The following is a 13,469-nucleotide window of genomic DNA, read 5'->3' on the forward strand; positions in this document are numbered from 1 at the left end:
AGCCTGAGACTGTTATCTTTACAAAGGCCAGTCTGCAGGAATGACCACTGACTAGGTTTTGGAAGTTGGATTTCGGGAGAGTTCCCATCATTCCCTGAACTGATAGGATTGGCTTACTGTGACTGGGAATTGAACCGGCAACCTCTTGATGCGTGGGGTCGACGCTTAACCACTGAGCCACGCCGGCCAGGCTGTATTCTTTTTTTAATTGACTTGAGAGAAAGACATCAATTTGTCATTTCCACTTATTTATGCATTCATTGGTTGATTTTTGTATGTGCCCTGACAGGAGATTGAACCTGCACTACAATCTTGGCATATCAGGACAATCTAACCAACTAAGCTACCTGGCCAGGGCGTTTTGTATTCTTTCACTTGATAAATCATAGCCGTGAGTTTGACTCTACACTTAATCCTGTGAGTCCTCCTAGTGAATCACTGAACCTAGGGGTGGTCTTGGGGACTCTCAACATACAGAGGAAGGAATTAAAGTTCATGAGTTTAAATTATTTACTCCAGGATTCACAGCTAATAAGTGGCAAAGCTAAGGCAGAAACTCAAATGAGTCATGTCCAGATCTACTTTTCCCATAACTGAGATGCCTCCCATATCAAAATTTTATATGAGGTTACTTTTCTACTCAAAACATTTCAGTGAATTTTCATTGTATAACACCCAAAATCCTACTGAACACCATAGCTCTCAGGAGTTCCTATGACACTTTCAGAAATCAAGGAAAGAGTTAAGGCAACCACAGATTTTAAGTGTAGTAGAAACTGGCCTTCTGGGGAAAAGTGATGAGTAGAACACATATCATGGGATAAAGAAGAGTATGCCTGGCTTTAGAGCATCAAAAGAAAAGGATGAAGTTACACTCATGTCTGATAGAGATGCATCTGAGGACTGCATGCTTAAACCCATCTCAGTCATGTGAGACTCAAAAATAAACACATAGAAAGCCTGTCTCTTAGTATGCAAAGGAGTTTCTAGATATTAACCGCTATCTTGTTCTTTTTTATATAGAAAAATGACATATTTTTTTTAAGACACTACTGATGTAAAGCAAACCATTTTTTTATGTACTACTAAGAAAGAAAAAGAGCCATAATTGAACTATGACACATCATTGACGGTAAAATGTCTCACAACTTCAGAGCTGTTAAAATGTGGGGGGGGAATATGTGTCTTGCCCTAGCTGGTATGGCTCAGTGGACCAAAGGATTGCAGATTCTATTCCCGATCAAGGGCATGTACCTGAGTTGCAAGTTCGATTCCTGGCACCAGTCAGGGCAATTAAGAAAGGCAACCAATCAATGTATCTCTCTCACATTGATGTTTTTCCCCCTCCTCCCCGCACTCCCTTCCACTCTCTCTAAAAATCAATAGGAAAAAAAAATCCTCAGGTGAGGATTAAAAAAGAAAATGTGTCTTACAAAAATTATATAGTTAAGCAAAACAATGGTTCATGGTTTAAAATGTATATTCCTGCCCTGGCCAGTTTGGCTCAGCGGTTAGAGCATCGGCCTGCGGTCCGGAGAGACCCGGGTTCGGTTCCCGCTAAGGGCACGTACTTCGGTTGCAGTTTGTCCCCGGCCCTGGTTGGTCGTGCGGGTGGCAGCCACTCGATGTGTCCCTTCACGTCGATGTTTCTCTCTCTCTCCCTTTCTCTCTCTTCCTCCCATTCTCTGTACAAAAAATGGAAAAATATCCTCGGGTGAGGATAAAAAAAATAATAATAAAAAATAAAATAAAATGTATATTCCTTGTAAGTCATTGAGAAACACTCCAACATAACATTTCCATCATAAACAAAATTAATTATAAAAATCTATCTTTAAAAATATCCTAATTACCCCTGGCTGGTTTGGCTCAGTGGTAGAGCGTCGGCCTGTGGTCCAGAGAGACCCGGGTTCGGTTCCTGCTAAGGACAAGTACCTCGGTTGCAGTTTGTCCCTGGCCCTCGTTGGGTCGTGTGGTGGGTCATGCGGGTGGCAACCACTCAATGTGTCCCTTTCACATCGATGTTTCTCTCCCCCCACCCCCTCTATCTGAATAAAAAATGAAAAAATGTCCTTGGGTGAGGATAAAAAATATATATATATATCTCCTAATTAGAAGATTCCAAAATGGCGGCAGAGTGACTAGAAGCTGCACAGACTGTCTCCTGGGACCAAACTGAATTACAACTAACACACAGACAAATTGTCGGAAAAACCAACAGAAAAGCAGCTTGGAGGACCATATAACCAGGGACACTGACTCAATCCTGATAGGATTGCAGAGGCATGAGAGGGGGACTGGGAGCCCACAGACAGCAGCGGCCTTAGCTGTGAGCAGTGCCCTCGGGGTTACCCTCCCAAGCAGCTTCACAGTGCAGAGCCAGGACAGATGCTAAAATAGCCACAGCCACTCACCTTGGGTTCCGGCAGAGGGAGGGTGGACTGCACAGGAACTGTGTGAGGACACTCGGGATTTGGAGGGCACTCAGAGTTTTTGCTGAGTTGCGGCCACACAGGACAGTGTCCATCTTACTCCTTCCCAGGGCTCTGGGGAAGGCAGCAGCCCCTCCCTCGGAGATTCAACCCCACCCAGAAAGCCATTGAAATGTAAATTGAGGCTCATTAACAACCAGTATCTGCCCCACCCTCAGATATCCCCTTACACTGAGCACCTGAGGGAGTTTTTCATTCAACTGAGAAACCAAGGCTCTTCAAGTAACCACTACTGAGAGCCTCCAGGCAAAAAGCTGGAGCATAACTAAACCATTCTTGGGCTAGCAACTCTAACCAAGAAAGTAAGACTTGACAGTGGTGTTTAACGCTCATCCAAACCCAGGAGAGGGAGCCACAAACAGTACAACACCAACACCCACAGGGAAAATTTGGCAGGTTCCAAAGCCCACGGTGGTAGCCAAAATGGTGCAACAAAGAAACAAATGCCAAATGAAAGAACAAGAGACCTCTACCAAAGATGAGATAAATGAGGAGCAGTTAAGCAAGTTAACAGAGCTAGAATTCAGAGCCATGATCTTGAGGAAGCTCAACAGCATGAGTAAGGACATCAACACCATGAGTAAAGACACAGAAATGTTGAAATTCAACCAATTGGAAATTAAAAACCACCAAGAAGAAATGAAGATTGACATATCAGAAATAAAGAACACATTGAAAGGTCTAAACAGCAGAGTAGAGGAAGCTGAGGACTGGATCAGTGAATTAGAAGACAGGGTAGAAATAATCAACCAATCAGAAAACCATAAGGAAAAAACAATTAAAAAACATAAAGACAGCTTAAGAGAACAGTGAAACAACTGGAAACATAATAATATTTGCATCATAGGAGTCCCTGAAGAAGAAGAAAATGAGCAAGATTTAGAAAATATAGTCGAAGAAATAGTGACAGAAAACTTCCCCAATTTGTTGAAGGAAGAAAGCATTCAAGTTCAAGAAGCACAGAGAGCCCCAAGTAAGAAGAACCCAAACAGGCCCACACCAAGACACATAGTAATTAAAAGGCCAAAAATTAAAGACAAAGAGAATCCTAAAGGCAGCAAGAGATAAGCACCAAAAAAAGGCTAAGGGAATACATTAGCACCAAACCAGCACTGCAAGAAATATTAAAAGGACTGCTGTAATTAGTAGAAGAAATAGGAAGAAAAATATAACCACACTAAACAAAAATGGCAATAAATAAGTACATATCAATAATCGCCTTAAATGTAAATGGACTGAATGCTCCAATAAAAAGACACAGAGTAGCTGATTGGATAAGAAAGCATGACCGATCTATAAGAGACCCACCTCACAACAAAAGACTCATATAGGTTGAAAGTGAAGGGATGGAGCTCTGGCCGGTTTGGCTCAGCGGTTAGAGTGTCGGCCTGCGGTCCGGAGAGACCTGGGTTCGGTTCCCGCTAAGGGCATGTACCTCGGTTGCAGTTTGTGCCCGGCCCTGGTTGGTCGTGCGGGTGGCAGCCACTCAATGTGTCCCTTTCACATCGATGTTTCTCTCTCTTTCTCTCCCTCCTGCTCTATCTGAACAAAGAATGGAAAAGTGTCCTCGGGTGAGGATAAAAAAAAAAAAGAAAGAAAGTGAAGGGATGGAAAAAAATCTTCCAAGCAAACAAAAAGGGAAAAAAAGCTGGGGTAGCAATACTCATATCTGATCAAACAGATTTCAAAATGAAGGCCATAACTAGAGACAAAGAAGGCTACTACATAATATTGAAAGGATCTATCCAACATGAAGATATAACCTTGATAAACATATATGCAACCAATATAGGAGCACCAAAATATATTAAAAATCTTCTGGAGGACTTCAAAGGAGAAATCGACAGCAATACAATCATAGCAGGGGACTTCAACACCCTGCTGACACCACTGGATAGATCCTCTAGACAAAAAATCAGCAAGGAAACAGAGACTCTTAATGAAGCACTAGACCAAATGATTTAATAGATATATCTACAGAGAATTACACCCCAAAACTACAGAATTCACATTCTTCTCCAGTGCACATGGGATATTCTCAAAGAGGGACCACATGTTAGGACACAAACTAAATCTCTACAAGTTCAAGAAGACTGAAATCATATCAAGTATCTTCTCAGGTCACAATGGCATGATCTAGAAATCAATTGCAACAAGGACATGCAAAGACATTTGAACACATGGAGGCTAAAGAGCATGTTATTAAACAATAAATGGATTACTCAGGAGATCAAGGAAGAAATTAAAAACTTCCTGGAAACCAATGAAAAAGAACAAACAACAGCACAAAATCTATGGGATGCAGCAAAAGCACTTCTGAGAGGGAAATTCATAGCACTACAGGCCCACCTCAAGAAACAAGAAAAATTTCTAATAGATTATCTAACCTCACAACTTAAAGAATTAGAAAGCAAACAAAAAGAAAACCCCAGAGCAAGTAGAAGGAAGGAACTAGTAAAGAGCAGAGTAGAAATAAATGACATAGAGACCAAAGAAAAAAACAATTCAAAGGATCAATGTAACAAAGAGCTGGTTCTTTGAAAAGATAAACAAGACTGATGGACCCTTAGCTAGACTCACCAAGAAACAAAGAGAACCCAAATACACAAAATCAGAAATGAAAGAGGAGAAGTAGCAGCTGACACCACAGAAACACAAAAGATCATTAACAACCACTATTAACAATTACATGGCAACAAATTCAACAATCTAAGTGAAATGGAAAAATTTCTAGAAACACACAGTCTCCCAAAACTGAACTGGGAAGAGCCCTGGCCGGTTTTGCTCAGTGGTTAGAGCGTCGGCCTGAAGTCCAGAGAGACCCGGGTTCGGTTCCCGCTAAGGGCATGTACCTCGGTTGCAGTTTGTCCCTGGCCCTCATTGGTCGTGCGGTTGGCAGCCACTCAGTGTGTCCCTTGATGTTTCTCTCTTCCTTTCTCTTCCTCTCTCCTTCCCACTCTATCTGAACAAAAAATGGAAAAAAATGTCCTCAGGTGAGGATGTAAAAAACAAAAAAAAACAAAAACGGAACTGGAAAGAGATAAAAAACTTGAACAGACCAATAATAACTAAGAAAATTGAAGAGGTAATCAAGACTCTCCCAGCAAACAAAAGCCCAGGCCTGAATGGCTTCACGGGGAAGTTTTACAGAACATTCAAAAAAGAACTAACACCCATTCTCCTCAAACTATTTCAAAAAATTCAAAAAGATGGAAGACTTCCAAACTCGTTTTATGAGGCCAGCATAATTCTAATTCCAAAACCAGAAAAAGACACTACAAAGAAAGAAAACTACAGGCCAATATCCCTGATGAACATAGACGCCAAAATCCTGAACAAAATATTAGCAAATCGAATCCAGCAATACATCAAAAAAATTATTCACCATGACCAAGTGGGATTCATCCCAGGAATGCAAGGCTAGTAGAATATTTGCAAATCAATAAATGTGATACACCACATAAACAAAATGAAGAATAAAAACCACATGATGCCCTGGCCGGTTTGGCTCAGCGGTTAGAGCGTCGGCCTGCGGTCCCGAGAGACCCGGGTTCGGTTCCCGCTAAGGGCACGTACCTCGGTTGCAGTTTGTCCCCGGCCCTGGTTGGGTTGTGTGGGTGGCAACCACTCGATGTGTCCCTTTCACATCGATGTTTCTCTCTCTCTCTCTCCCTCCCACTCTATCTGAACAAAATATCAAAAAAAAAAAAAAAAAAAAATGTCCTCGGGTGAGGATGAAAAAAAAAAAAAAAAAAAAAAAAAAAAAAAGATTTGCCCTGGCCAGTTTGGCTCAGCGGTTAGAGCGTCGGCCTGCGGTCCGCAGAGACCCGGGTTCGGTTCCCGCTAAGGGCACGTACTTCGGTTGCAGTTTGTCCCCGGCCCTGGTTGGTCGTGCGGGTGGCAGCCACTCGATGTGTCCCTTCACATCGATGTTTCTCTCTCTCTCTCCCTTCCTCTCTCTCCCTCCCACTCTATCTGTACAAAAAATGGAAAAATATCCTCGGGTGAGGATAAAAAAAAAAAAAAAAAAAAAAAAAAAAAAAAAAAAAAAACCACATGATCATATCAATAGATGCTGAAAAAGCATTCATCAAAACCCAGTATCCATTTCTGATAAAAATGATCAGCAATGTGGGAATGGAGGGATCATATCTCGACATAATAAAGGCCATATATGAAAGACCTACAGCCAACATCATACTCAATGAGCAGAAACTAAAAGCATTTCCCTTAAGAACAGGAACAAGACAGGGATGCCCACTTTCACCACTCTTATTTAACATAGTACTGGAAGTCTTAGCCAAAGTAAGCAGACATGAAGAAAAAATAAAAGGGATCCAAATTGGAAAGGAGGAAGAGAAACTGTTATTATTTGCAGATGACATATTATACATAGAAAACCCTAAACACTTCATCTATCCCTGGCCGGTTTGGCTCAGCGGTTAGAGCGTCAGCCTGCGGTCCAGAGAGACCTGGGTTCGGTTCCCGCTAAGGGCACGTACTTCAGTTGCAGTTTGTCCCCAGCCCTGGTTGGTCGTGCGGGTGGCAGCCACTCAATGTGTCCCTTTCACGTCGATGTTTCTCTCTCTCTCTCTGTCTTCCTCTCTCTCCCTCCCACTCTATCTGTACAAAAATTGGAAAAATGTCCTCGGGTGAGGATAAAAAAAAAAAAAAAAGACTTCATCTAAAATCTACTAAACTTAATAAATGAATTTGGGCCCTGGCCGGTTGCTCAGTGGTTAGAACATTGGCCTGCGGTCCAGAGAGACCCGGGTTTGGTTCCCGCTAAAGGCATGTACCTCGGTTAAAGTTTGTCCCCGGCCCTGGTTGGGTCATGCGGTGGGTCGTGCGGGTGGCAACCACTCGATGTGTCCCTTTCACGTCAATGTTTCTCTCTCTCTCTCTCCCTCCCACTCTATCTGCACAAAATATTGAAAAATGTCCTCGGGTGAGAATAAAAATAAATAAATAAATAAATAAATAAATAAATAAATAAATAAATGGCCCTGGCCAGTTTGGCTCAGCGGTTAGAGCATCGGCCTGCGGTCCGGAGAGACCCGGGTTCGGTTCCCGCTAAGGGCACGTACTTCGGTTGCAGTTTGTCCCCGGCCCTGGTTGGTCGTGCGGGTGGCAGCCACTCGATGTGTCCCTTCACGTCGATGTTTCTCACTCTCTCTCCCTTCCTCTCTCTCCCTCCCACTCTATCTGTACAAAAAATGGAAAAAATATCCTCGGGTGAGGATAAATAAATAAATAAATAAATAAATTTGGCAAAGTAGCAGGATACAAAATTAACGTCAAAAAATTGACAGCATTCTTATACACCAATGATGAACTCACAGAAAGAGAAACTGAAAAAACAATCCCATTTACCATCGCGGCAAAAAAATTAAGATACCTAGGAATAAACTTAACCAAAGAAGTAAAGGATCTATTTTCAGAAAACTACAGGACATTGAAAAAAGAAATACAGGAAGATATAAAAAAGTGGAAGCACATACCCTGTTCATGGATTGGAAAAATTAACATCATTAAAATGTCCATATTACCCAAAGCAATCTATACATTCAATGCAATCCCCATCAAAATATCAACGACATATTTCACAGAACTAGAACAAATACTTCAAAAGTTCATATAGAACCAAAAAAAACCCTGAATAGCCACAGCAATCTTGAAAAAGAAGGACAAAGTAGGTGGGATCACAATACCAGATATCAGGTTATACTACAAAGTGACTGTAATCAAAACAGCTTGGTACTAGCACAAGAACAGGCATATAGACCAGTGGAACAGAACAGAGAACCCAGAAATGGACCCAAGACATTATGCTCAATTAATATTTGACAAAAGAGGCAAGAGTATACAATGAGGTAAAGATAGCCTCTTTAATAAATGGTGTTAGGAAAATTGGACAGCTACATGCAAAAAAATGAAACTAGACCATCAACTTACACCATACACAAAAATAAACTCAAAAAAAAAATAATAATAAAAGACTTAAATGTGACCCATGAATCCTTAAAAATCCTAGAAGAAAATGTAGGCAACAAAATTTCAGACATCATACGCAGCAGAATGTTCACTGATACATCACCTAAGGCAACAGAAACAAAGGAAAAAATGAACACGTGGGACTACATCAAACTAAAAAGCTTCTGCACAGCAAAAGAAACAACTATCAAAATGGAAAGGCAACCTACTGTATGGGAGAATATCATTGCCAATGATACATCAAATAAGGGGTTAATTTCCAAAATATATAAAGTACTCATACAACTCAACAAAAGGAAGACAAAGAACCCAATTAAAAAATGGGCAGAGGAGCTAAATAGACACCTCTTCCAACAGGACATACAGATGGCTAAGAGACATATGAAGAAATGTTCAACATCACTAATCATTAGAGAGATGCAAATTAAAACAACGAGGTATCACTTCACACCTGTCAGAATGGCCACCATCTACAAATCATCAAACAACAGGTGTTGGTGAGGGTGTGGAGAAAAGGAGACTCCAGTACACTGCTGGTGGGAATGCAGACTGGTGTAGCCACTCTGGAAAACACTATGATGTTACCTCAAAAAATTAAAAATTGAATTGCTATTTGACCCAGAGATCCCACTTCTAGGAATATACCCTAAGAAGCCTGAAACACCAATCAGAAAGAATATATGTACCCCCATGTTCATAGCAGCACTATTTACAATCGCTAAGATCTGGAAACAGCCCAAGTGTCCATCAGTAGACGAATGGATAAAAAAGCGGTGGTACATATACACAATGGAGTACTATGCAGCTGTAAGAAAGATCTCTTATCCTTTGAGACAACATGGAGGGACCTGAAAAGTATTATCCTAAGCGAAACAAGTCAAGCCGAAAAAGACAAATACCACACGATCTCACTTATTTATGGAATATAATGATCATAACAGTCTGAGGAATAGGGTAGACCCAGAGACGTGGAAGTAGGGTACAGACTGACAACCCTCAGAAGAGGGGGTGGTGGAGGGAGGGAAGAGATAAACCACAGAACTTATATATGCATGTACGCATAACCAATGGACATGGACAACAAAGCCGGGGACGGGGTGGGGGGCGTGATGGGGAGGAGGGTGTCAATGGGGTATAAAAGGAGAAACATCTGTAACAAAAATAAAATAAATTTTTAAAAATCCTAATTATTTCAAGACTTGCATGACTTTTCCTGCTTGATCTCTATCTAGCCTCATCTTGAGCCACTTCACATCACCTCCCACCCATCCCATCCCACTGGCCTCCATCTGCTTCTCGAACATATCAAGCATTTCCCTTCCTCTGGCTTTTACTTGACTCTGGCTTTATTATACCTAAAATGCTTTTCTGCCCACTTTTCTTATCATTCACTTATTTTTTTATTTATTTTCAGGTCTATTAAAGTATAATTGATCACTGGAATACTTTAATTCTTCAAGATAGTTCAAATGTCAACCCTTCTGAGAGGCCCTGACTGACCACTCAACCTGTAGATGGCATTCTCTGCTACTATTTCATCCCTCTTGATTTCCTTTATAGCACTTATCACAATCCACAATTACTTTTCTTGTTCATTTTCTTATTTATTATGTCTTTCCCACTAAATTGTGAATGGGCAAGAAACTCAGTTATTTACATACCATGGCATTCCCAGTGCCTTACATAGTGACTGACACATCACATTAGTGCTCAGTGTGTTATGTGACTAAGTGAATGAATCAACGTTGCAACAGTAGGAACACTAACATTGAGAAAATATTCCCAGGAAACTAAATTTTGGGAGAATAAGTTGATTAACAGCCAAAAGCAGGAAGGACTAGCTAACATTAGACTTTGACAAAAATTCCAGAATGGGGTTGTATAAGGATATATGCCTATCTTATCTTAAATTTTTTATATTTTGTACATCATAAATTTTGCATTAACTTTAATCTTTTAAAATATTATTTATCTTAATGGAAAAATATCCTTGGGTGAGGATTAACAAAAAAAAATATTTATCTTGATTGCTGAGTTTTTTTTATTACTCCTTTAAATTTTATACCTAAGGCAAATGTCTCACTCACCTCACCCTAGTCCCAACCTTGCTGGCTGCTGTAGTAAAATAAAATGATGATCATTCAAAATTGCCAATGGAAGAATTTCCACATACAGATGGAGGCTGGGACCTCTAAACCAAAAGCCCTGTCTCTACAAAGTTCTTTCCTCAGTAGGGAGCACTCGCTAATTTCTGTCCCTACCACCATCATGCTACCTTGGTGCACTGAGTACAGAAGACCTTGTGCCCCTGCTGAGCCCAGGATCAAATGTTCTAACCAGATGTTACCACTTCTGACCAGGGCTCCTCCTCTTTCCTGCAGGAGTCCCACAATCTGGTCAGTCAATGATACCCCTGCCAGCAGATGAGGATTGTAGCTCTGCCAAGCCCTGTACTGAGCACTTCAGAGAGAGACAGCCAAACTCAGGTCCCACCCTAAAGAAAATCCCAGTTGATCAACCACAATTGGTGAGATCAGCGCTATGACAAGAGGGGCACATTCTACCTAAAGAAGCCAGGGTGGCCCTGGCCAGTTTGGCTCAGCAATTAGAGCATCGACCTGCGGTCCAGAGAGACCGGGTTAGGTTCCGGCTAAGGGCACGTACCTTGGTTGCGGTTTGTCCCCAGCTCTGGTTGGGTGATGCGGGAGGCAGCCACTTGATGTGTCCCTTTCACGTCAATATTTCTCTCTCTCTCTCTCTCTCTCCCTCTCTCCCTCTCTTTCCCTCCCACTCTATCCGAACAAAAAATGGAAAGAAAAAAAAGAAGCAAGGGTGATAGCTTGAAGGCTGAATCAGAGATCAACAGACAAAAGGAGGGAGAAAGGTGTTAGGGAAAAAGGCTTTAAAGGCAAAGGGGAAGAGCATCTGCACAGCTAGACAGGATGTCCTAGTTTATACAGGACCAGGGAGAAGTTGCATATGGCTGGAGCACTGCGTTGTGGAGTGGAAGAAACAGGTAAGTAAGGCCGAAAAAATAAATAGGGGCCAGAGAAAGAGGGCTCTAGGTACCATGCTGAGAAGCTTGAGTTTTATCCCTAAAATAACTGAGATAGTTTTGTTTCTGTTGTGGCATGTATTCTTCATTCTCAGGCAGCCCTGCTGTGAAGGAGAAGATGCTATATAAGGATTCACAATGGAAATAAAATGTACTTTGAGTCTTCTAACAGCATGTTGTTTGGCTACTAAAAAAATACTTTGTAAATCCTAGACAGGAGTGGTGGATGAGGACAAGGTACAGGAGGCATTCGGGTTCCCTTGTTACTAAATTTAAAGACAGGGAATCATAAGACAAGGACCTTTTTGAGCACCAAAGGCAGTGAGGTCTCTCTTGGTGGTCCCTCAACACTGTCCATACTTTCCGCCAGTGCTGACTTGTTCATGATCATGGACACAAAGAGATCATACTTCAGCAGCTGCCTCAGCAAACCTGGAAAACAAAGGGGTTGGGAAGTCAGACAAGAGGAGCACAGGCACCAGAATACACCTAAGGTAGCACCTCAGACATCCCTTAGAAACTTCTTTATGTCTCTGAACATATTCCTAAGTATTTTATTCTTTTTAATGCTACTTTAAATGGGATTTTCTTATTTTTCATATAATTCACTGCTAGTATATGTAAGCACAACTGATTTTGTGCTTCCTGCAACTTTACTGAATTTATTTACTAGTTTAAGTTTTTTAGTGGTTTTAGGGTTTTCCATATATAAGAATTATAGTACTACTTTAAATAGAATCCCACCCTTTTCTGTGCAACCTCTATAATAGCACTTACCACACTGGACTCTAATTGTCCACATCTGGACTATGAGCCCCCTCAGAATAGAGCTTGGGTTTGATCATTTTTATGACCCCAGAGCCCAGCAGAGCCTGGTGCAGAATGAATGCTCACTGTGTGTGGCTGAACTGTTCATAACACAGCTCTTGGCCCAAACTGTGAAAAGAAACTGTTGTCACCCACAGACTATGCTTTTCCCTGTAGCTCTTGCCAAAGGAGCCTCAAAAAACATTCAAAGAAACCTGGACATCACCCTAGAGGCTAGAGGAAGCCACAGGTAAATTTCCAAGTAGGAAACTGACAGGATGCAAGCTGTATAGTGTGAAGATTAACTTGGCAGCAAGTACAGGATGCACCAGGATAGGCAGTAAAGGTTGGAGGCAGAAAATTGCTGTCCCACTTTCTTTCCTCTTCTTCCAAAATTAACATTCTTAAGATGCCACACCAACTCTTTGCATCTTTCACAGTCTGTGCATCTTATTTCCCAAACCCATGGCTTTGCAAAGCAGCAAACTTCCCCACCACTAGAGAGCCAATATCTCAAGACCTCAAGCAAAACCTAACACTTTCTCTGTTTTTTCTGCGATCTCATGTTTTACCCAAGCAATTGATCTGTAGCTCCTTTGTCTGGGCACCATCCAGCGTGGAAAGGAAGATAGGGCACAGCTTCTCCCGGAAATGGCCTGAAAGCATCTCAGCTGCCACTGGGGAGGAGTACAACTTCCCGTAGAGGTAACAGACAGAAGCTTGCACACCCTCACTGGGATACACTAAACCTCTCAACAGATGCTCCATCAAGTCACCTGTCCAGAAAACAACCAAGGGGCCAGGGAACCGCACAATGTCAACTGCTTTATGAAACTATAAATATTGTCCTCAGTGGGGTAGTAATGGTAATCCCCAGTAATCTCTCACAAAAAAATGATTTCTGGGTACTTAATCAAATGGGAAAACTAAGGCTTAGAGCAGTTAAGTGATTTACCCGTGAGTAAATTTATGAGATATTTATTTGGATTTTACTGACAGAAAAGAGTGCTTCTATATTCCAGAATTAATTCCTCCTTCCACCCAAAAGGAACTTGTGAATAGAAATAGCCCAAGACCAGAGTCTAGAAGCACTTTTTCAAATTAGTCAACATAGACACATT

General features: G+C 41.5%; 1 protein-coding gene across 1 annotated transcript in view; it reads right to left on the reverse strand.

Annotated features, from left to right (window-relative positions):
- The window catches only part of MEI1 (meiotic double-stranded break formation protein 1), an 85,065-nt gene that overhangs the window by 61,145 nt on the left and 10,451 nt on the right, over window positions 1-13,469 (reverse strand). Inside the window, exons 6-7 of the mRNA XM_036252179.1 lie at window positions 12,921-13,124; window positions 11,843-11,973 (exon numbers count right to left, since the gene is read on the reverse strand). Coding sequence (XP_036108072.1) covers window positions 11,843-11,973; window positions 12,921-13,124 — 335 coding nt within the window. The remainder of the gene's footprint in view (window positions 1-11,842; window positions 11,974-12,920; window positions 13,125-13,469) is intronic.

This window comes from Molossus molossus, unplaced genomic scaffold, assembly GCF_014108415.1.
Source record: "Molossus molossus isolate mMolMol1 unplaced genomic scaffold, mMolMol1.p scaffold_m16_p_10, whole genome shotgun sequence".
In the NCBI taxonomy this organism is placed as follows: domain Eukaryota; kingdom Metazoa; phylum Chordata; class Mammalia; order Chiroptera; family Molossidae; genus Molossus; species Molossus molossus.